The following is a 24,669-nucleotide window of genomic DNA, read 5'->3' as shown; positions in this document are numbered from 1 at the left end:
CTGTGTAAATACACTTTTTCCACCCTTTAAAAGACCTCAGAGTGCCATCTTTCTTCCATCCAATGCATTACTTGCGCTTCCTGTGAATTATATTCGAGTGCCGCCTGATATTGCATACCTGTGGAGGTCCTGAACGGGGATCTCCTTGTGGAAGGCACTGCACATTTATGCTTGTTGTACTGTACTTCCAAACTATATATATATATATATATATATATATATACTGTATATATATATATATATATATATATATATATATATTTTTTTTTTTTTTCCATGTATCCATTATTCTGAAATTCTGGCCTGAACATATTGGGGCACGCTACTATAGGGAGAACTATATATTTGTTAGTTATAAAAACAAAACTGGAATCTATGCTGAACAATCACTGTATAATACAGCTCTATACAAGGATAGTACCGTCGGAAAATGCTTATCTTTAAAAATATTGAAGCTTAGGTCAGAAAATCATCAGGTGTTTAGCTTTTGTTTAGCTTTCAAATGTCAGCTTTGCATTTGGTTAGATAATCATAGTAATCACTGAAGACCATTGATATGAGATGTGGACAAAGGGAGAAGCCTCTGCAATGATGATGAATCTCAGGTGTAAATGGTATCTGGTTACTCAAAGGAGTGTATTCAATGCAGTAGGCAAAGTGGTTTCAATGCCAGCAGTGACCCTCACACAATGCCCCAGCAGTGCCCCCGCACAATGCCCAAGCAGTGCCCCTCACACAATGTCCCCCCAGTAGTGCTATTTAAAAAAAGCCCCAAAAAAGTGTCACTTACATTATGCTGCCAATCCCAGTGCTCCTCACAGTCCAACTCAGCCTGGCTCAGCATCACAGAGGGACATTGGTGATGCAGGGGTTAATCCTTGATGTATGTCAACATCAAACATGGGAGGCTACCAGGAGAATGCAGATAGCCACCTCTAGAGAGGCGGAAAGGCTGTAATTTGCTGACCTGGGACCCCCTAGTGTGCCGAGCCTATTGGGTGAGAGCCGTTCAGGCAGACTTAATGCCGATTGAGAGATCTGGGGATGGAGGCCAAGGCACTCTGCACGATGCTCCGCATATGTGGCATCTGTAAGTGCCGGGAGGCAGTGATGTGCTTGGCGGGCAGCAGCAAGAGGTGGGAGAGGGACGTGGTCAACGGGAGGCAGTGAGCAGCGGACAAGTGGTGCAGTCACATGATGGCAGGCACGGGGCCCTGTGTGGTTGCATGGCTTGTCCGCCTGGTTTCCCTGAGGGTTCACTAATGCAGCAAGCCCGCTGCATATAGCCACGAGCCTCGCCATTCTGACGGCCACACTCGCCGTTTCCACCTCTCTTTTTAGAAACTTGGCAGGGGGTGTGTTGATTACTGAGCGCGGGCAACGACGGTGAGCAGTAGGCACTGCTCATCATCATAGCTCGTCTGTTTGGCATTGAATATACCCCAAAGAAGCAAAATTAAATTGATTTTAGATGATCACCCCATCCTCAGGTAGACTCAACGGAAACTCGCTGATGCCTGTAAGTTGCAGGCTATTACATTTGCCCTTGCATGGGACTTCCGGGTTCAGCTGGCGGGCGTCACCCGGGGTGTCAGGGTCGCTGGAGCGGTGTGCGCTCGACTCCTCCTGGAGTCATGAGGAAACACCATGGTCCATTGCACACTTTCTGTCCTTCCTAAAGATCCTGTTGTTCCAGCATCCTTGAAAAAGGCACACAAGTGCCAAAACGCGTTGTACCCCAGGACACAAGTCCTGCATCCATCTACACCCCACAAGTCTCCTCCAGGAGGAGTCGAGCGCACGCCGCTCCAGCAACCCTAACACCCCGGGTGACGCCTGCCAGCTGAACCCGGAAGTGCCAGGAGAAGTTGTAGTAGCAGTGTGGAACACGCTGCCGGCTGGATCACGGAAGTGCGGACGCCGGTGAAGACTAAGAGGAGAGACGCGGCAAAGACTCCCTGCCATCAACAACTGCCAGGTATTGGGTAAGTTTTAAGGTGCACCACCAGAGGGTTAGGGACGCCAGCCCCCCGGTACCACCCTATACTTTCCTTGACCACCAGGACTGTTTACTTTTGCCCAGAGACTCTTGTGTTGTGGCCTCAAGTCTGGAGTGCCCACCCACAACCCTGACCAGCAATTCATCCACCCGAGCCCCATTCACACCAACCAACCCCGTGCATTGCCCAACCGTGGAGGATTGGTAACGCCCACCACCCCCAGACCACTCCCTGAAGGGAGGAAGGACACACACCTATACCTGCAGCAGACACTCCGGTGATATCTGCAGAAGTATTGGTCCCTGTGACACCCATCCACCAGTGAGACTACCCCCACCCACCCCACACCCCTATACCATTGTTTATTACATTGTACGAGATTGTGAATAAAGCAATTTATTTTACATTACAAAAGTCTTGCATTACATATATACTAGAGTAAGCCGGAGGTCCACCATCATTGGACACAATAGTGAGTGCGCAATTCATCACAAAAAAAGCTATACCACAAGATATATATCAAATAACCACTGGCACAAACTGCAGGTACTTGTAGCACGTGACCTCTCACTGCTCCAGAACCCAGCACCTCAGCGTCTTTGAGCAAGAGCAGCCACACAGCTCGATCTCCAGCGGCACACAGTGCGTCACACAGGCCACACTGGAGGTGCTGGGTTCCGGAATTGACATTGTGCTCCTGGATCAAAAACAAGAAAAATAGTTAAAATGCAGGAGGAAGCGTCTACTTAGCATTATAGCAGCAAGACATCTTCACTACGCCAATCCTCCACCAACCAGTCATGACACCCAACAGGCTGTTTCGGTGCTACACTGTTTCGGTGCTACACTACACCTTAGTCATGATCCGATATGCACTTTATATGCCTAATAAATACTTTTTGTACTTTATTGATGTTGCTGGCTCTCTAATGCATTTTTGTATTATTACCATTTTGTGAGCTTCAGCACTCCAGAAATTGCCCTGTGTGTGTGCAGCCTAGACTCACGGTCTGCCTATATATACATATGTATTATTGTGGTCACATTCTCTCATGCACCCTGTTTTTAACTAAGATTCCATAGGTTATGTTAACCATTTCCCTAGATGATTAGTGACCGGTGTGTTGGTAGCTGCTCATCTATAAAAGCAAAGTGTGCTGTGAGCTTCAGACCAGATAGCATGCCTGGAATCAAACATTGATGTGATAGCTATGTGTATTGTAGCCATTTTCAGCGATAGTGTTAGGACCTGCAGAAAAGTGGGGTCCCTTGAAGGGGGCTGCAGGCTTAAATGCATTGATCAATTCATGAACCAAATCTCCACTATTTATTATCAGTTAATATAGTGTGTGCAGAGCCCCTACAATGTCTGTTTAAACAATGTGGTCACAAGCCATAGGGCACCCCAAAACTAAGAAAGGTGAGTGCCGATGTTAAGTGTATATATGTATATCTATATATATATATATATACACACACACACACACACACACACACATACACACATTAAATATACAGTATATCCTAATACTTTGCAGCATTGCCATTTTTTTCACCCCAGCATCTACACTGAAGTCTTTTAGCCTGTTAGTATAATCTTTATTTGAACCTGTATGAGGTAATTTAATACAATTTGTCTGAATTGCTCTAATATACAGAGCAATAAAGTAAATAGCAAATTGAATTCATATGAACAGAGTCAGTGATGGCAGGAAGAGTATACAGTAGGGCTATTAAAGCTAAAAATAAGATACTATAACCCAGTGGGTATAGCATTTTATATTAATGTTGGGTTTATACTATCGGTGTTAAGTTATATTATTGTTGATCGTTCTGCAAAATTACTGTAATTCATTATTCCACCAATGATTTTTAGCATCCTAGTACTGTAGCACTGCGAACGTCAAGTGTTGGTTAAATATTCTATTTATTCTCCAACCAAAAAAAAATAAAACTTATAAAACTAAAATGTATTGTCAGCTGCAACAAAATGTTTTTCACTGCTTAGAATTCTGCAGCATGAGGAGAGAAATTAATGATGCAATTAAAATTTTGCAAGTTTTTATTGTGTTTGCTTATTGTAAACATTCCCCAAGTTCTGAATAAAATATTTTTTATGAATGCAATATATCAAGACAACTGACAGTATACTTAAATAGATTACAACACCAATTTTTGTTTTAACTGTATCATCTATAATATAATTTTCATATTTTCCTGATGGAAACAAAGGCATTACATAGAAAGCAAACATATCTCAGAGGTGATCCATTCATAGACAATAAAAAAAAAATTCTGTCAGACAACATAACATTTCTCCTTGTATAATGAATCCTTTAAAGATGGCACGTCCTGTATTCAGGAAAGAAATGTTAAATAATATTGGGTACTATTATTATATTTTGGAATCCCAGTGGTGAGCACCCAGAAACCACCCAGGAGTCTAAGGGCCCTAGGCTGAAAACTGAGAATTTAAAAAATTGGCCCATAGGAACCTGAGATATCTGACTTCAAAGCAGTGGCCCCCATCTAAGCCTGTTAATTGCTCTTCCCACTCAGATATTTCAGGTTCTGTCTGGAGTTTTTCTAAATATATATTCCAAAAGCTGGGACTCTCCCCCTTTGATGGACACTAGTAGCTTGTCTTTAGTTTCCCCAGAACCAGAGATATCAGCCTTCCAGCAGCTGGTTACTGCTTCAGCTCCACACACCTGGTATGTAGTTTTATATACTCATTGGCAGATTGCTCTGCCTCCTGAACTCTGATCCCATAGTCCCCAATACAATTTGGTAGGTGGGATTCTCTAGTTTTTAATTCCATTAAAATCTAAGAAATCTATTTCCGGGAACTGGAGATATCTGCAGTCAAGCATGCTGTCCATCCACCAGAAAATTATGAATAATAAGCCCACTACACTATACACCCCTCCTCTGCGTATTAAACATCCTCTACCACCCTGGAAGTTATGTATCAGGGCCCCTTCAGTCAGCCCAATGCCCCCTTCTCCCACCTCATCTCCCACCATCTGTACAGTAAAAGGGTAATTAGTGGAAATTACTGATCCAGGCCCTACATGCTAAGCGGTTGATATAATACCCCCTACCACCCGCGGGACATCAAAGCTTCCCCCACCCCTACCGCTGGAGGATAGGTAGGGGCCCCAATACATTGCTATGCCCAGGGGTCTACACTGCTGTTGAGAGAGAGAGAGAGAGAGAGAAGAAGGTGTAGAGGTGCGCTCAAAAGGTAATATCACCAATCCACAATTGTAAAAATACAAAATTTATTTCGTACAATAAAATGGTTTAAAATACATTTGTCATGAGTGGTTTACAGAGATTATTGATGGATCGTAGTAATTCATAATGATTCCGAACAAAGGTGTAGATTGATCATGCGAAATAACCCTACGCGTTTCGTCCACTAGGGACTTCCTCAGGGGTAATACACCAAGATCTATGGAATCTTTATACCTTGGTACAGTGCATATAAATTGAAGTACACTCTTTATAGTTTTTTTTTAAAAAGAAGGTGTGGTCACAGATGACCCTGTAGTGCTTCTACTAAAGCGAGCAACGATATCAGAATAAAAAGGCGAAATGACACACCTCTCCGACTGATGTCAATTTCAGATATACAGTTGATTCCGAATCAGCTATCCACAGTCTCGATCAGCAAGGAGAGACTTGCTGATCGAGACTCTGGATAGCTGATTCGGAATCAACTGTATATCTGAAATTGACATCAGTCGGAGAGGTGTGTCATTTCGCCTTTTTATTCTGATATCGTTGCTCGCTTTAGTAGAAGCACTACAGGGTCATCTGACTCACAACGGTGACCACACCTTCTTTTTAAAAAAAACCTATAAAGAGTGTACTTCAATTTATATGCACTGTACCAAGGTATAAAGATTCCATAGATCTTGGTGTATTACCCCTGAGGAAGTCCCTAGTGGACGAAACGCGTAGGGTTATTTTGCATGATCAATCTACACCAGGGTTCGCCAACCCGTCGCTCGCGAGCGACGGGTAGCTCGCCGGGACTTTTCTAGTAGCTCGGGGCTGTTTAAGTGACCTCCTGCCGCGTAGCGGTACCTTGCTTGACGGCAGGAGGTCAGAAAGTGATTTAATGCAGCTATTGTGGTCCTGACGTGGCGGAAGTGACCTCCTGCCGCGTAGCGTTTCCATCCTCACTTGGCGGCAGGAGGTCTGAAATTGACTTCATGCCGCGTCCTCCTGACATCCCCAGCGCACTTTCTCATCGACGCCACGGCCACAGCCTCTGCTCAGCGCCATTGATGTTGCAGCCTCTGCTCAGGTCCTGCGCCACAGCCTCTGCTCAGACTACATTAGGTAAAAAAAAAATGAAAACTGTGTGCGCACAGTGTGTGGGGCATATGTATAATGGAGCATCACAGTGGGGCATATGTATAATGGGCATCTGTGTGCGGCATATGTATAACGGAGCATCACAGTGGGGCATATGTATAATGGAGCATCACGGTGTGGCATATGTATAATGGAGCATCACAGTGGGGCATATGTATAATGGAGCATCAGTGTGTGTGTGGTATATGTATAATGGTGCATCACGGTGGGGCATATGTATAATGGAGCATCACGGTGGGGCATATGTATAATGGAGCATCACGGTGTGGGACATATGTATAATGGAGCATCACGGTGGGGCATATGTATAATGGAGCATCACAGTGGGGCATATGTATAATGGGCATCATGGAGTGGGGCATATGTATAATGGGCATCACGTGTGGGGCATATGTATAATGGAGCATCACAGTGTGTGACATATGTATAATGGGCATCATGGAGTGGGGCATATGTATAATGGGCATCACGTGTGGGGCATATGTATAATGGAGCATCACGGTGTGGCATATGTATAATGGAGCATCACGGTGTGCGGCATATGTATAATGGAGCATCACAGTGTGTGACATATGTATAATGGAGCATCACGGTGTGGGACATATGTATAATGGAGCATTACAGTGTGTGACATATGTATAATGGAGCATCACGGTGAGGGACATATGTATAATGGAGCATCACGGTGTGTGGCATATGTATAATGGACATCACGGTGTGGCATATGTATAATGGAGCATCACGGTGGGGCATATGTATAATGGAGCATCACAGTGGGGCATATGTATTATGGAGCATCACAGTGGGGCATATGTATAATGGAGCATCACGGTGTGTGTGGCATATGTATAATGGAGCATCACAGTGGGGCATATGTAGAATGGAGCATCACGGTGTGTGTGGCATATGTATAACGGAGCATCACGGTGTGGGACATATAGATAATGGGCATCACGGTGTGGCATATGTATAATGGAGCATCACAGTGTGTGACATATGTATAATGGAGCATCACGGTGGGGCATATGTATAATGGAGCATCACAGTGTGCAGCATATGTATAATTGAGCATCACAGTGGGGCATATGTATAATGGGCATCACTGTGTGCGGCATATGTATAATGGGCATCACGGTGTGCGGCATATGTATAATGGGCATCACGGTCTGCGGCATATGTATAATGGAGCATCACGGTGGGGCATATGTATAATGGGCATCATGTGTGTGGCATATGTTTAATTCAACGTCATGCTGCGGGACGTTTGCATAATGGAGCGTCACGTTGTGGGGCATATGTACTGTATAATGGGCATATGTATAATGGGCATCATGTGTGGCATATGTATAATGGAGCATCATGGTGCGGGGCATATGTATAATGAGCATCACAGTATGCGGCATAGGTATAATGGGCATCACAGACTGCACTATTGGGGTCATGTGTATCTGGCACTGTACTATTGGGGACATATGTGTATCACATCTCCATTTTCCATGGCCGCACCACATGTGGCTACAGCTCTTAGAGAGCTGACCATGCCCTCATATTGGAAATTTTGGGGGGATGTAGCCTCGCAGGAGTTCCACGGTAGTAGGTGATCCCTCTAATTTTGGGCGCGTGCCTTCGGCACGCGCAGATATCTCCTCTGCCTCGTGTTGGGAGGTATGTTTGTGACATATTGGACATTGCAGTGTGTGGCATAAGGTGTCAGGGGCATTACAGTGTGTGGCATAATGTGTAAAGGGCATTTTTTGGGATATTATGCAGATTTGAATTTTTTTTAAACTTAGTAGCTCTTCGGGCGGTTTATTTTGTCGCGAGTAGCTCCCGCCCCGAAAAAGGTTGGAGACCACTGATCTACACCTTTGTTCGGAATCATTATGAATTACTACGATCCATCAATAATCTCTGTAAACCACTCATGACAAATGTATTTTAAACCATTTTATTGTACGAAATAAATTTTGTATTTTTACAATTGTGGATTGGTGATATTACCTATTGAGCGCACCTCTACACCTTCTCTCTATCTTGTACATCAGACTCCCATTAGCGGCGGAGCCTTTAGAGGAGTGCTGCTCACCTATAGGCGCAGGACAGGGACACAACCCACCTTTTTTTATATATATATATATATATATATATATATATATATATATATATATGTGTGTGTGTGTATACAGATGTAGCCCCATCCTTGGCCGGGACTTGCCGGCGGACAGGGGCTACACTGAACTTGGACGCGCGTGCGTCTCAGTCTCTCAGCTGGGACGCTGTGGGTCCCTGCCCATCTCCGCTTCAGGGAGACGGGCAGGGATAGTGGGGCACTCGAGATGGTGAGGGGTACCTGCGGCGGCGGCGGGGGAGGCGGCGGGGACCGGAGGCAGGATCCGTTGCCAGGGGGCGCAAGAGCATCTCGTGTGCGCGGGGTCCCTGGAGGGATGGCGGGGCTGGCAATAGAATCTCGCCAGCCCCTGCAAAGATGGGCTGAGCTCCATCTGTATATATGTATATATATATATAAATATATATATATATATATATAATTATTTATATACATTTGGTCTATCTATAATACTTTAACTGACCCGGCATATACTGAGTCACCTAAGTGTCCATCTCCGTGCTTTGCTCCGCCCCTCCCTGGAAACCCCCTTCTGAAAATCCTGCGTTTGCCCCTGATCCATTAACCTTTAATCCAAAATCACAACTGGAACTCACTGGATGAATTTTAGTAGGATGAGAGATTCAGAAAGTGAGAGATTTGGTAAGAAATCTCCAGGTATTTTTAAATCGGCAATCATTTAAACTGCAAAACCAGTTTGATTTTGCAGTGTCAATGATTGCAGCTTTAAAAAAACTGGAGATTGCTTACCTTATCTCTCACTTTCTGAATCTCTCATCCTATTACATTTCACCCACTATTTTGTTTTTTTGTCTGCGTTTATTCTTTGTATCTTATACATCCTCATTTTATGTACCCTGTTACTGTGCGGAAATTTGAAGCATCATGATGTTGTTGTACAGATCAATAGCATTGATACCTCACAAGTCCTGGGAATTATATACTACAGGTTGAGTATCCCTTATCCAAATATCCGTTATCCAAATAATTCCAAAAACCATACATTCAAGAAAGTGAGGGGAAAAATGTTCTTGCTAAAAACCTACTGGGGACATCTGTAACAGCGCTAATGGGGACATGATATGTAACTGGTACTAAATATGTGCACCTACATGATTGCTTGGCATTCAAATTCAGTGCCTGAGATAGTACACAAACCTTGTTTCATGTTTTGAAACCTTGTTTATGTACAAATAAATTATATATATATATATATATATGTGTATTTAATGTGTTTGATGTGTTTATACAACACAAATGCAAGATACCTCAAGATACGTCACTGAAATATAAAAATATTCTGAAATAAGAAATAATCCCTTATCCAAAACTCTTCTGGTCCCGAGCATTTTGGATAAGGGATACTCAACCCATATTTTGTTATTTAAAAGTAATTTTTCGCAAATAAAAATGTTATTCCCATATTTTTTTATCTCTTTATTTTAACCTGTGAAAAAGTAGACTGTATTACCAAACTTAACTTACCCTTCAATGCAAAAAATATGTACATATATACAGTACATTGTTGTTTACTGTGCTTACTGCTTTTGTTTGCAAATGGGTCTGATTCAGACCAAACACAAATCTCTGAAAATCGCTACAGTTGCCAGTTTTCAGAGTTCCGCACGTGTGCTCTTGTGGAAATGCTGCGCTGCACAGCAAAGTGCTTGCACATTACCAGCTGCACCCTGGCTGCGCAGGCTGGCTGTGCAGCCAGGCACAGGCTGGCCACGTCTTGGAAAGCAAATGTTCGAGGCACACTTGCGTTTTCTAGACCGCTCCTACAAAATGCTTGGTCTTGCTCCGCTACTGCTCGGTCACCAACCCCATTTTATCGTCACCGCCCCATGACTGCAGTTTAACTGCTCAGACCTGTAAAAATCACAATATGCAATTTCTACAGATCTGCAAGGGCTACTGAATTAGCCCCAATAAACAGTATTTTCACTAACATTAGCATTGTGTATAACTGAGAGGTAAAATATATGCTGAATGTACTGTAAAGCATCAAAAATGACACAATATGTATAAAACATTAAATAACAAAACAATTGGTAGTCAATTAAAAACAGAATGATTTACATAAAGTGCAACAGTGTTGTAACTATCATTAAACTATCATCCAGACAGAAACCCTGTATTTCCATCTATTTTAATTACAGCACGTTTATTCCAACATGATTTTTCATTATGCATTCCATTAAAGGAAGATCACATAGGAAGAGAGTGTTTTTCACTTTGGTATTAACTGATTTTGAGCAATTATAGTGTCAGTCTTCCATAGTGGAAAGGTTGGATTCATTTTCTATGTAGTTCTACTAGTTATGATTGATGTTGCTTTTCCAAATGATAAACCAATTATGCCAATGATATAATGTCATTTTAAGAGTGTTATAATCACATTTATCTTAAGCTGAGAACTTTGATGATGTTTAATAAAGATTTATGGTGAATTAAAGGTCTGCATATTATCAACAATGAAATTCTTATTTTTTTAAAAGGAGTTGACAAATTTAGAGACTGTATGAAGTCCAGTCCATGTGGTCTCTCATACTGCTTTCAAATCACAAAATGCAGGGTCGCACCGGGACTTTGAAACCGTTCAATTCCGGTGTGACACTGCAATTTGGTCTGTTTAGATACCTTTAGCGAACCGGTAAAATTGCAGTTCACTGACAGTATGCGGAGGTGGGGCAAAGCGGTGGAGCATCATCCGGGGCGGGGAGGAGGCAGTACTTAGAGCTGGCACTGCTCCAAACACTGCCTCCTCCATTAGTGTGAATGGGAAACAGGCTGCTAAACCTGATTAACCCGCTCACACTGCACAGCAACAAACTGATAAGAACCCTTCTTTTTTGCCGGTTTGTAATGCTGTGTTGCTACCTAACCATCAACAAACCAGCATGAATCCGGTAATAGGTTCGATCTGAAAGGGGTATAAATGTCTAGTACAGTATCTCTTTACCTGCTGTTTAAATAATTTCCAGAATGCTTGGAATTATGCTGGCATCGCATGTTCGGAATAGAAAGTCATCAACTGCTAAAGATTCCATCATAATGTGAATGGTTTGCTTACATATACTGTAGGAAGCAGCCATTAGCTATTAATGTCAAATAAGGAAGATACAGCGCTGTGGTTTGGCTGAAGAGAGTATTCTGACAATTTATATAGGTATTACATAGATATTTATCAGATAAAATAATCACATGTATAAACATTATAAAGAGAATTCTCTATAGAATGAAAAAAAGGAGGGGTGTTTTTTTAAAATATATAAATAAATAAAAAAATCGATAAAGAAATCAATAAAAAATTTATAGAAGAAAATGTTCCAGCTTAACAATGAAGTTCCAGCTTAACAATGAAGTTCCTATAGTTACCAGACTTGGAAGTTTGTGATCTCCTTTAGACTGGGGTTATGCCCAGTGAGGATCCAGAATGGACTCAGAGGCTGTAATGGAGAAGCAGTCTTGTGGTATAAAAATACCTGGTTTGATGGCTGCTGCTACACTGAGATTATAGGATCCAGGAATGGCGGTAAATGGTCCGGATGAAAGGCCTCCTGATGAAGGCGTATGAATACGCCGAAACGCGTTGTGCCAGAGTTACCATTTTTCCAGCTTTCATCTTATATCTGCCAGACCTTTCATCCGGACCAGTTGTGGCACACTTCGGATTATCAGGGCTAATAGGATAGCCCTGCGGCAAAGCAATCACCTCCCCTAAAAATAAAAAAAATAAAGATTCTCTAATTATTCAACAGTTGCTTGCGATCACCGACAGAAAGAATAAATGCCCATTGGAAAGTTGCACTCAAGTTGCAACATATATAGGGCGGGATTCTCTAAAATCCGCAGCCCAGTATCGCCGGCATTCGCATTTCTAATGACCACATATTCTCTAAAATATGCGGTCATTAACGCAAGGGACAGCTCTTGCGGTAAGAGACAGCTCTTGCGGTAAGAGCTGTCCCTTGCGATGCGCGACGTTGCTGGACTTCCGGGTCTATGACCCGGGAGTCCGTCTGCGCATGCGCAGACCGACGCTCCGGCCGCGGGGCATGCTGGGAGGGATCCGTGACGGATCCCTCACACAGCGCTGCTGTAAGAAGCCCATAGGCTTCTGCAGGGGATTGCCAGCTTTTTCTGGCGATTCCCTCCGCAGCGCTGACATTGCGAAGGGGGGTTAGAGAATACAGAAATGCGGTAAAAACCCAAATAACGGGGTTTTTACCGCATTTCTGCGATAGAGAATCTCGGCCAAAGTGAGCACAAAACATCAAGAAAATCAGGTGCATGATCACTGAATTTCCCCATGTAGGTTGGCACATCATTCAGGGTGTCACATATGTCCAATAACTGTTTTGGTGCATCTTCCAGTGAGCGTGAAGTCGTGAAGACATTACTATGGTTATGCTGTGTAGATGTGTTTTAGGGATTGGACATGCACATCTGAAGTCACTCTAGTGATGCCACCATTCTCCAAGGACTAGGGACTGATTCTTGGAACAGGGACTCACCTGCTTTTGGACTTATTGCACAGGTGAGTTTTTTTGTGCAAATGAAATTTGTATGGGGACGTAAACAGAAGTCATCAGCCCTTAAGAAAAGCGATTAAGATGAATTATCAAAACAGCTGATGGGCGCTTGTGAATGTTGTTACATTATAATAAGCACATATGCAAAGTCAGCTAGAGAAAAAGGTGGACAGGATAAATGCTCAGCTTGTGTATGAGTGTGTTATTCTAGGTGCATTGGAGACCTGACATATCGTACTTTATAAAAGTACTGTACATTGAAACTTGTTTGACATAACAACTCAAGCTCAAGGTAGGGTGCCTGTCCAGAAACAATAGTAATGCTGTCATTTCACTATGTGTCTCCTCATGTCACAACAGTATTGTCAGACCTCACAAAGTTTTTGCCAAAAAGACAATATCTGCAGAATAACTTTTCAAGCGGATCCTTGTTTATAAGACACTTCCCTGCAGGTGATGCCAAAACAATAGGATGGGATATCCTAACGGCTCATATACTGCACAATAATAGAATTCCACCTCATACATTGAAATTCTATCTAAATAAAATAATTAATAAAAACGATTCATTTCCCAAGAAATGTGTCTGTTGTATTTATATTTACAGTAGTATTGCAATAACAAAATACCTTTATCTGTGAAATTTCAGTAGCCTGGCTTTGTATCTTTTCAATATGTTGTCCTTTGTGGGGCAATTGGCCTTATTGCTTAGGATGTGCAGATAAATATTATTTACTGATCCTATACTGTGAAGAAGAGGGGCTGTAATTAGGGTTATGTGGGTGTGGGCAGAGTGGGTGTGTACACCCCCTATACTATCAGCCCTATTGTATCCCTAGATACATAAACACAGCATTTTGTGAAAAGAATAAAAATACAGTTTTAAATATGATATATGACCTACAGTACTATGGGGCCTGCTAAGCAGTTGATGATCATTGTGATGAGCATATTTATATGTGGAGACCTGGAGCTGTACCTTCATCTGACCCCCATTGTTATCCTTGCTCTGAGCCCATTATTATCTAAGAGCTGGATGTCATGGTTACCAATGGGCAGGAAGTAAGTACCTGCTCAATCACCCAGCATTAAGACATGTGACATTAAATATGTATTTTACGTTTTTCTTTCACTGGTTAAATGAGTCATAGACTTTTTCAAGTTTAATAAATGCCTTTTCATTTAATGGCAATTGTTCTTATTAGGAATTCTAAACAATTTCTCACTTATCCTTAGATAATCAAAATTGTGCTTTTTTTTTCAATTAAATTCTTTAAGAGCATAGTATCCAGATTCTGACTAATTGGTTGCTATGGGCAACATTTCTCACTTCTAAAAATTCCCGCCAAAAACCCCCAGATTTTTGAATTATTGTCAAACTGCCGTGATTATCAACACACTGTATCGCTGTGAATAGTTCACATTTTTATGAAAATATCCCCATAATATATATGGGGAAATCCACAAGGACATCAGCCATGACAATCGCTGTCTCTGCCAGTTACCCCCCTGGGATCTTTTAGGAGTTTTTGTTTGTAATGAACTCCTCTGAGGGAATCTGATCCTGCAAACAACATGCAGTCATATGATAGCCGCTAAATGTTTTTTTTTTCACCCACACACTGGGCGTAATTTAATATTTGTTTCACCTTGGGAGGTAACGGTTCGTATGTTGTCTACATGATAAAGTGCCCTTGTGGACTTTGCTATGTAGGCAAAACTATCAGGAAAGAATGGCTTTGCAGTGCACCGCAATTCATGCGGCTTTAAGTGGTAGAGCTTCTGAGCAACCTCTTGCGAGGTATTTCTTTGAAGCTAAACACAGTCTTGCCAGTTTTAGACATACGATCATTGATCATGTCCCTGCCAGCAACAGAGGAGGGGACAGACATAAACAGTTACTGTGTTTGGAACCTAAATGGATATATACATTGGATACCGTAAAGCCAAACAGGCTTAATGACCATTTAAATGTAAATGTTTTCTGGTCATAAGTTTCCCATCCATTTTTGTCAGTATAACTTTGTAACATGGGATTTTTGTTAGAACATGTAGACATAAATGTACTAATTATAACTATACAGACATAGTTAGAATTAATGTGTTGGTTTTGCAGCTCTATGCATTTTCTGTAAATATGTACTTCTTTTTATGTGTGTTATGTATAGTATTTTTTTATGTAGTTTAGTATATATATTCATAATGTATTGGTGATGGTCATAGCGTTGCCGGGTTGCCATGGGAATAGACGGATGTGACATGATTCGGAAATGATGGACGGTAACCCTGGAAGTCCTTCGGGGCTGAGCTGCCGGACGCCGTGACACCCGGAGTCATTGTTGTGAAAACCGATGGGTGCCAACTTATGGACTCTCTCTCTCGCTTATATCAACACACACACACTGTCACACTGTACAGAAAGTCACAGTTTTGCAACCAGAGAGGTCCCCTCACCACCACTAACAGGACTTTTTATTGGATCAAAATAACATCATTCTGTATGACGTTTCACCCCCGGAGGGCCGTTTTTAAGACAGGCAACAGATACTCAGCATTTCAGTATGCAGACAAAAAATCTCTTTGTCTGCATACTGAACTGCTGAGTATCTGTTGCCTGTCTTGAAAACGGCCCTCCGTGGTTGAATCCTCGAACAGAATGATGTTATTTTGGTCCAATAAAAATTCCTTTACCTGCTATTGGGTTCTTCAGTGGAGCATCCCGAAATCAACTACACTGCATGTAAATGTGGATTTGTGGACTATTATTATATAGATTTAAATATATACAGTATATTTACAATTTATATGTTTTTTAAGTAAACCTAAACCTACAGTATTTTAAGAAATATTTGGCTACATTTTTTTTAGTTAAACAAAATACTTTGTTTTGATCCTTTTGTTAGTGACATAAACCCATATTCAAAAGGTTTTTAACATTGTCCCTACAGGTCACTAAAATTGCAGCTGGTGACTTCTGCAATTGTCAGCAGCCCTCCGGACATGTTTCTGCACTGACTAGAGTACTGTATGTCATGACTATTGTACTGCGATGCCTTTTGTGTTCATACGTTATTTTGCCGATACATTCCAGAACATTATTTCACTATCTGAGAATGTACAATGTTACCGCACACAATTCCTTTAGGGCAGATCCTTTCAGAAAGCCGGCTATGATGCACGGAGCCTACTTAAAATGTGTAAGTAATTCTTTTCAGTAATGGAGATTCACTAATAGTTTTCAATGCTTTAAATCACAGTTAATATAAAAAAAAAATACTCCAGAGTGAAATGAACTAGGAAAAATGTGATTTGTTAAGTATGTCTAGAAACTCAAATGGCATACAATTAGAAAAGACATTTCATTTCCCCATTTTTGTCATCTTTCTTCCCTAACGCATCCCAGATTTCTACAATTTGCATAATAATTAACACTTGCAGAAAACAGTCTTATAATCTTAGATTTAGAAGCATAAGCATTAAACTTGCATGCTTTGAGAATTTAGCTTCAATACTGCAGTATTGAAGTAACTAGAGGACAATGTGTCTGTTGGTCTGTTTAGTGAAAACATATGATACGGTACTTGGAAGCCACAGTCAATAACACATTGCGGGCTATTCAATGTGTGATGATATTTCTTATAGTCGGAAATTTAGGCACACATCTATTGAGTGTGGCAGTTTCTGACCACATCGAAGTCTATCAGATTAAAAAAAGATTCTAAAAAGTTGAATCTACGATTGACCAAGTACAAGTGGATTCCAACAATCTACATGTATTCTGACTGTCGGAATGTTTCCAACAGGAGATGATTGAATACTGACAGTCGAGTTGATGTTGGATTGCCCGTGATTTGGACTGTCGTAATCAAACATTGAATACCCCCCCCCCCCCCCATTGACTATTTACTAATAGTTTACAGACTAGACACATTAGATGAAAGACTGGACATTAGCCGGACTCTGTGAAGACTCATCTCATAGCTTCCTACAACATGCAATTTAAGTAGATGAAATTGTGATTTATATTTGCAAAATTTTGAGTATGTTTGGAATAAAAAATTCAATAAATAAAAGTGAGGTTTATTATGTTCTAACTTCCATCTTTGCTAAATGGATTAGTTAGAAATGTGAGATGTTCCTATATTATAAAAAGGCTCACTTACATTACAAATGAGCATAAAGAACTACCAGGGATGCCATCAGGCAGGGATTGGAGTCCATGCCCAGACAGAGAGGGGGCCCAGACCAAACTCCGACCACTGATACAGCAGACTGATGCGTAGGGAGGACTTCTTAAAACAAGCCTTCTCTGTGCACCAGTTTGCTGTGAATTGTTCCTGCATTCTGCAATGCTCAACCTATATGTGAAGTCACAAGGGAATGGTGCAGCAATTTTTGCGTGTGTGTGTGTGGGGGGGGGGGGGGGGCAATTTTGTCAGCACCTGACCCCACAATTTCTAATGGCAGCCCAGCTGAAGTCAAGAACAATATATTTGTTAGAGCTTGCTTGATCTTAGACACTTTCTTGATCCTAATATGGGCCTGGACAACCTGTCGCTCTACAAGTGATGTGCACTAGCAGTATGACATAACAGAGAATGCTGCTATAGGAGAAAAGGGATTTATATTGCAAATAATTGGAACCATAGCATAAATATGGTGAAATGGGAATTATTGTATAGGATAAGTGGCAGTTCACATTATTAATATTAATGTTGTCTTGTTAACAGCCTGATAGTAAAAACTCAATTTCAGTATCAGATATTCTAATACAGAATAGTGTACTCTGTGGATTGGGGGCTCCAATTGAGGGGCCTCCATTTTTTTCCAGGTCATCGGATGGTCAGATATGCAATATATTCTATTGGAGACAGCTTATTTGGGGGATTCAGAAGCAATGGCACACTGGCAATTAGTCTCAAGTAATACAGAAAAGAGGTGAGAACAAATACTTTGGTCTACACTACAATGCCTGAGGTTTCCATCTGGATCCAGGGCCAATATGAGCAGCCACAGGGCTGGATGCTTATGTGGTGGTGGTGGTGGTGGTGGTGGTGGGGTTGGGGTATGTGTTTGATGAGTTGTGACCATTCCGCCTACAGAAATGCACAAGGATATACCAATGTCACCCTACCCTCAGCAGATGACCTGGGCAAAGCCCCTGTGGTACCACCCTCTCCCCCTCCCAGCATGCCTGGGCCTGGGTAATCAGTACCCACTTCTGCTCCCTCTCAGCACCCCTGCCTAGCTCAGACAGGATTATGTGGTAGAGATGATGTGATGTCACTTAATTCTGTCATAAAGGTTTAGGTATACAGCAGACTCTTTATATAAAATCTTGTTTGACAAGTATTTTACTGCAGTATATGAATTATTAATCGTGCAAAATGGAGGCCTTCTGAAAAACAGACCTGAAGATGGTCTTACCTTATACAATTATATTTATAGACTTTCTGTTTATTCAAACTAGAATGGGGTGCCATTATTACACAACAAGTATATTGGCAAGACCGCAGTCTATTTTCTTATTTCCAGATGTAGAAGGTACACTTACTTATTAAGCAGCACACTGGCCTGTCACCAAAAACAACCCATAACCAATGGTCACGCTTCACTGTGAATATCTGAGCCCTCTTTATATGGTGCACCGTTGGCTAAAAGGGGTTGGGCATGCTATCCGTGGGTCCCCAGAAACACCTGGTTACTTTATTCTCAAACCCCACCTCTCTCTGTCTCTGCTAACCTGATCTTCATTATCACAGGAAAAAAACATCTATTTAGCCATTCACATCTGTGAATTTATTAAAAAAACTAAATGTAGAGCACCAAAGTGAATGTAATATATACACAGAGAACACTTATTTGCGTGTTGTGCGTTGTTTTTGTCATTAAACAACACAATCAGTGGATATACATTAAACATATACAACATGTATTCTGCACAATGAAATACATTCTTGCGGTCAGGCATAAACAAAGTAGTATAATCACTGAAGGTTCTTACCGCTGCTGGAAGGCTGCTGTGCACCTGAGCATGCTCGGAGCAGGTATGAGTTAGGGGAGAACTCCTCATCAGGGTTAGTGTCCATGATCTGATGAGATGTATTGCTGTCTAGCAGCGGCATCTGGCAGCTAACAGGAGGAGGATTATGTGAGCTGGGCAGTTGTCCAGATGGTAGTAGGCTAGATGAAGATGTAGATGGGATGGAACGACCTGGGAAAGAGGAACAGGGAGTAAAGGTCAGCAATGAAGGCAATGAACATGCACACAAAAACATTTATGTATAGGTATCATCTGCAGATCTAGCAAGGGAAAAATTAGCGTGGCATAGTTATGTGGTAAAGAGACAAAGGAACAGTACTGCTGCATTGGAAAGACTGTATACTGCAGCTAAGAACGAACATATCCTTTTATTTACAGATATATAGGTGTTTCACGGTCTTGTACAAGTTGTGTAGATAATAAACCTATATCACTCTATTAACTCTTGTTTTCAAAGAAAAATTATTAATTTGAAAATTCACTTTATATCTCTTCTGCAGGAGCTGCACAATGCAGGTCTACAACTGATGGGTATTCCCAAGCATGTGTGTAGCATCCAGAATTGTCTTTTCACTGGCTTGATGTAGATATAGGAGGTAATTCAGACCTGATCACCGGGCTGCTACTTTTCAGACCAGTTAGCCGCCTCCCTGCCAGAGTGAAATCCCTCCCCTGTGCATGTCTGCGAATGCCATCACAGCCATGCGAAAGTGGCAAATCCATTCGCAACCACTGCACTATTGAATGCCCCCCCCCCAGCCCCATGTGTGCAGCGGTTGAGTAGCCTGCAACTTACTCCGCGCTATAATGGCGGATGCATAAATCACGTCCGGAGCTGACGTCACCCGCCTAGGTGTGTCCAGGCCAAAAACACAAATGAAGACTTATTGCCATGTCCACGAACCCACTGTCAGCCTGCACCACTGACACAAGGGCCAAAATGCAACAACGTTAGTGATCAGTTTAACTAAGAATCTCTATAGTCATTTATAAAAATACATATATATTCTAAAAGGGAATTGTGGTGACAAAAGATGTTCACTACATAAAATATCATATTTCATGCCATTAAGTATGTACAGACATGATATATAGTATACCACCAGCTGGCATATGGTACATGTTTACATGCTGCATTATACTTATAGGGAAATTAAATGGAATAAGAGACATTTTTCTCTATGTTGTTGTCTGCTGATCATTGCCCTCTAGATAATTTAAGATAGTGGAAGCTTCAGTGATGGATAGCTATAGGTTTGTGACCTACAGAATGTACAAGTCAGCACTCTTTGTTTCACAGATGTGCTAAACTTAGCAACTTTACAGACCCAGAAAAGTTTCAGTACCTTGAAAACATAAACTAGAGCCAAATTAAAGTGCAACTAACTGCCTCAAACAAGGGACGTCCACAACAGCCTCAGTGTGCAGAAGAACAGTGAAGTGCCCTCCCCAAAATGTTGATGTCTGGTAATATTACACCCTTTATCTTAATATTAATTGTAATCTTCTTGGCGTAGGTGTTTTCTGTAAACAGTTTTGTGTACCGAAACTCTTCTTTTGTCGCACTTTTATAAGAATTCAAAATCTGGGTCAACTTCTCACCCTTAAACAGTTTGAAAGATCTCAGCTGTAGATTATGCATGTGAATTTTGTACTAATTGACATAAAACCGGTAAATATTTTAACTGCCATTTATAATTAAAAACCAACAATACAATACATAGGAAAAAAAAACAATACTTTAGATCAATTTTGTTTTGCTCTAAAAAGCCTGCTTCTGCTCACATTCACTGCAACGAAATTCAGAGGTTGCAAACGTGACAGGTGGAAGAAGGGTCTCATTCATTTTTAAAACTGCATTCCCTCTCCTTAGATACACTGCCCTCCTGTGCTCCTCTAACCAGGACAGATTGTTTCACCTGAAATTTCCTGGCTCGCTACACAACTAGAATCATCTAAAGTGGATACAAGGCCAAATAAGGTCACTACACAGCAATATTTCATACCTGATGAACAGATTTTGCTTACCCACACTCAGGGTACATTATTCTTCTGTGTTAGGGGTATTTGCACAGTGCAATGAAAGCTACATGACCCAGTTACTCTGAAGGTCATAATTGTCTAAAATCACAGGAGTATACTGTATAAAGATGAAAGGAACTAGATTTGACTAAAACATTATTGATGTTCCCTCCAAAAAAAATAAGCTTCTGGGTTTCGTCTGCTGTAAATTATTACTTTTTTATGATATAAAAGCATCAAGATATCTGCATTTATTTATCAGTATAAAAAATGTCTTCTCTTTGACTCCAGTCCATGCAAAATAGATATTCTGCTGTACGTGGATAAAATACATGTCACACAACTCATAAGGAGAAGTAGAATTTAAACATAAATAAAATCTGTGCTGTACGCTGTAGAGACGTTTTCTTGTCATCATTGCAAGGCCAAATAAATCTCTCCCCCACTAAGCTTTGAAAGAGGAAAAAATATCTAAAATAATAAGTACTAGGGTAAAAACCTAAGTATTAGTAGAATACTGAGATAGCACAGACTTATTGGTACATTATACATTCTACTTATATAATACACATCCCATATAGACTTGGATGTATTGATGCCACAAATAAAAGCAAGAAAATATTTGTGCTCATTTATTTGTATTGTCAAAACAAACATCGTAGAAAATGTCCAGATCAAGAACAGTATAACTTGCACCAGTTTTAAAACATGACTTTATATTTGAGGGCGGTAACTAGGAGTGCGTGAGTGATTATGGTGGGGGCTATAACTAGGGGTGTGCAAATTTTTACGGTAAGGGCCATACAGTAACTAGGTGTGCATGTGTGGATACGGTGAAACCCGTAACAAGGGGTGAACAAATGGTTATGGTGAGGGCTGTAACTAGAGAAATCATGGGCCCCGGTACAACAACTTCCTGGGGCCCCCACATACGGAGCTCCCCGCACATTCTGTTGACCCTTGTAAGTTCCACTTACCTAAATGCTCATTGCTATGGGCTTCATGCTTGATGCCAGGGGTTAACATGCTCTACCAGGGGTTAACATGCTCATTGCCATGGGTTTACATGCTCTGCCTGGAGTTACATGCTCTGCCCAGAGTTACATGCACTGCCAGGGGTTAACATGCTCTGCTAGGAGTAAACTGCCAAATCACGTGGCGGGCTCTCAGCAGGCCCTGGAGTCGGAGAGCGGAAGGACCTCTGTGATGCTGCTGCCCCCGTGCTGGCCCACTTCCGCACCAATGCTGCAGCTGAAAAAATTGACTATGGTGCACTCAGACCCAGCACACTCGCCACCAAATAAAAAAAAAAACTGTGTGCCCAGATCTGGGCCCCCTCTGACAGGCCTGGGCCCAGGTAAACTGTACCTGCCCCCCCCCCGGCTCCCCCCCCCCCCTCCACTGACTAGGGGTGCACAAGTGGTTATAGCAAGGGTTGTAGCTAGGCAAGCATGAGTGGTAACAGCGAGGACCTTAACTAGGGTTGCGTGAGTGGGTATGGTGAGAGCCAGTCTAGAGGTGTGTGTGTGAGTGGTTATGACAAAAGCTGTAACTAAGTGTGCTGCCCAATGGTCTCTGCATCTGATTAGCAATATGCCTGAAATGGCAACCTGCAGCTAGAATTGCTGTTGCAGTGTTGCATGAAGCATGCTTTGGACACCACAGACCTGCTGTTTGCTCAGCAGTGCCGTTATTCCCGATGGCTGGTCACCCTGTCCCCTTGGCACAGATTGAATACCCCTTATATTTTCTCTGTCTTTGGAGTGTGGTAAGAACATATGGGGTGGGTGTACTGAATACTTCTCACCCATTATGGCCTAAATGTTGGTGATTATTACACATTACTCCCAACTGTCCCGCTTACTGCGGGAAGTACCCGGTATTTGGGGATGTTCCTGCTTCCCACCCGGAGCGCCATTGTCCCGTGGTGGGGGCGGCAGTTGAGAGCCCCCCCCCAGCATGAAGAGAATAGACGCTGTGCGCATGCGCACAGCATCTATTCAGCAACGCAGAGCTGAACAACTTTTCAGGAGCGAGCGCGGCTTCGCTGAACACAGGTTCATACTAAGGGGGACTCAAAGTTGCGAGATATGAATTACTCAAGGGACAGCTGTTATGAGATGACCTACAGTGCACCTACAGTTTGTATCTATCTGCATAGGGAAATATTTAAGGGATTGTTGGTTTTCTTTTTTAGAAAATATTTAGCAGGAAAAGCATTTCCTTTCTAGACAGTGCTGCATTCTTCATGTGCGAAGCTTAGCACGGTATCCTTACCACCTACAGCTAGCCCATAGCATGCCTTTCACTAATTGTTATCTATCTCCCAGGAAGTAGAAATATTAAATACCACAAAGACAGCCAGCATCAGTAAGCAAATGCACAGAAACATTTGAGTAGAAGCACACGCTTCCCAGCAGAGACCTTCATGTTGTTGCTTAGAAATGAGCTTGCCTGGAGTAAGTCAAAGCTTTGCATATGCCAAGGCTTAAACGTCTGTATTTTAATCAGGTAGTAAAATAAATGATTATAAATAGAAAATAGTTAGAAGTTAGTATATTTGTAAAAATACTGAATGATCTTTATTACTTAAACTCTGGACCACTAATTGTCTCCCTATTTATTTTGTTTCAAACAAAGCAAAACTTTAAATAAAACGTAGAAACCATACAAGTTTAGGAAGATTAATAATAATTCTTTTTCATGGTTGTTTAATTCTATATTAGCACCTGAAGCCCTGGGGAGATGTTAAACCCCTCTTTTAATTAATATAGTAAATATTACGTTATAAAACATATTTGCAAGTTTATGAAACTTTGTTTATTAATGGTAATGATAAAAAAAGGATTTCATTTTATCAAATTCTTTATTTATTTTTTTAAATTCTTTATTTAATATTCAATTTCAATATACGAGGAACTCAGTAGCATGGTAATACAATGTACTGTGGGTAAAAAAAAATGACATTCTTTAAGAAGGCCATGAGTTTGATTCTGACCATGCCCCCAACTGTGATACATTTATAGGTGGGATGTACTATCCTCAAAAATCCCGTAAACAACGCAAAAAAACAATAACCCAGTAAACCATGCATGAAAGTGTCCCACAGTGGTTACCGGCGCAGCTCGTCAATACTCCAGTGCCAAAGAATGCTATGTGGCTTTGGTGTGCTGGTATGCAATGCATCAAGCTCTGGAAAGTGACACCTCCTACAATCTCTCACTTTCGGATTCTCACTCCCCTATTACATTTGGCCCATGTTCCTTTATGGCATCCCCCAAGTTCAGGAGAACAATAAGGCTGCATGCAGTTCACTTGACAATAAATGCTGGGAAAGAGAACAGTCCCCTAGCAGTTCCTTATTAACTAATTGTATGACAGCCGTCACAGTTATTGGCCATATTGAGGGGTCTTGAATACATTCACAAAATTAAATGTGGGCAGCACATTAATGATATGTACAGGGCTTGATGAAAGGTTCCAGGTGCCCTGGGTCAATACACAAACGGAGCTCCTCTTGTAATGCTGCTAAACAGGGCACTCAGGGAC

At 41.6% G+C, this 24,669-nt stretch overlaps 1 protein-coding gene across 13 annotated transcripts in view; it reads right to left on the bottom strand.

Annotated features, from left to right (window-relative positions):
* TENM2 (teneurin transmembrane protein 2) overlaps window positions 1-24,669 on the bottom strand; it is a 2,252,147-nt gene that overhangs the window by 574,056 nt on the left and 1,653,422 nt on the right. For 11 of the 13 annotated variants that reach the window (XM_083181867.1, XM_083181872.1, XM_083181875.1 and 8 more), the window contains one exon: window positions 19,060-19,269. The exons of the other annotated variants lie outside the window; for them this stretch is intronic. In XM_083181867.1, the coding sequence (XP_083037993.1) occupies window positions 19,060-19,269 (210 nt within the window). The remainder of the gene's footprint in view (window positions 1-19,059; window positions 19,270-24,669) is intronic. 13 annotated transcript variants of the gene reach the window in all.

The sequence above is a fragment of the Crinia signifera genome, chromosome 4 (genome assembly GCF_055691185.1).
Source record: "Crinia signifera chromosome 4, ASM5569118v1, whole genome shotgun sequence".
Lineage (NCBI taxonomy): Eukaryota > Metazoa > Chordata > Amphibia > Anura > Myobatrachidae > Crinia > Crinia signifera.
The sequence above is the reverse complement of the archived record's forward strand: the minus strand, read 5'-3'. Positions and strand labels throughout refer to the sequence as shown.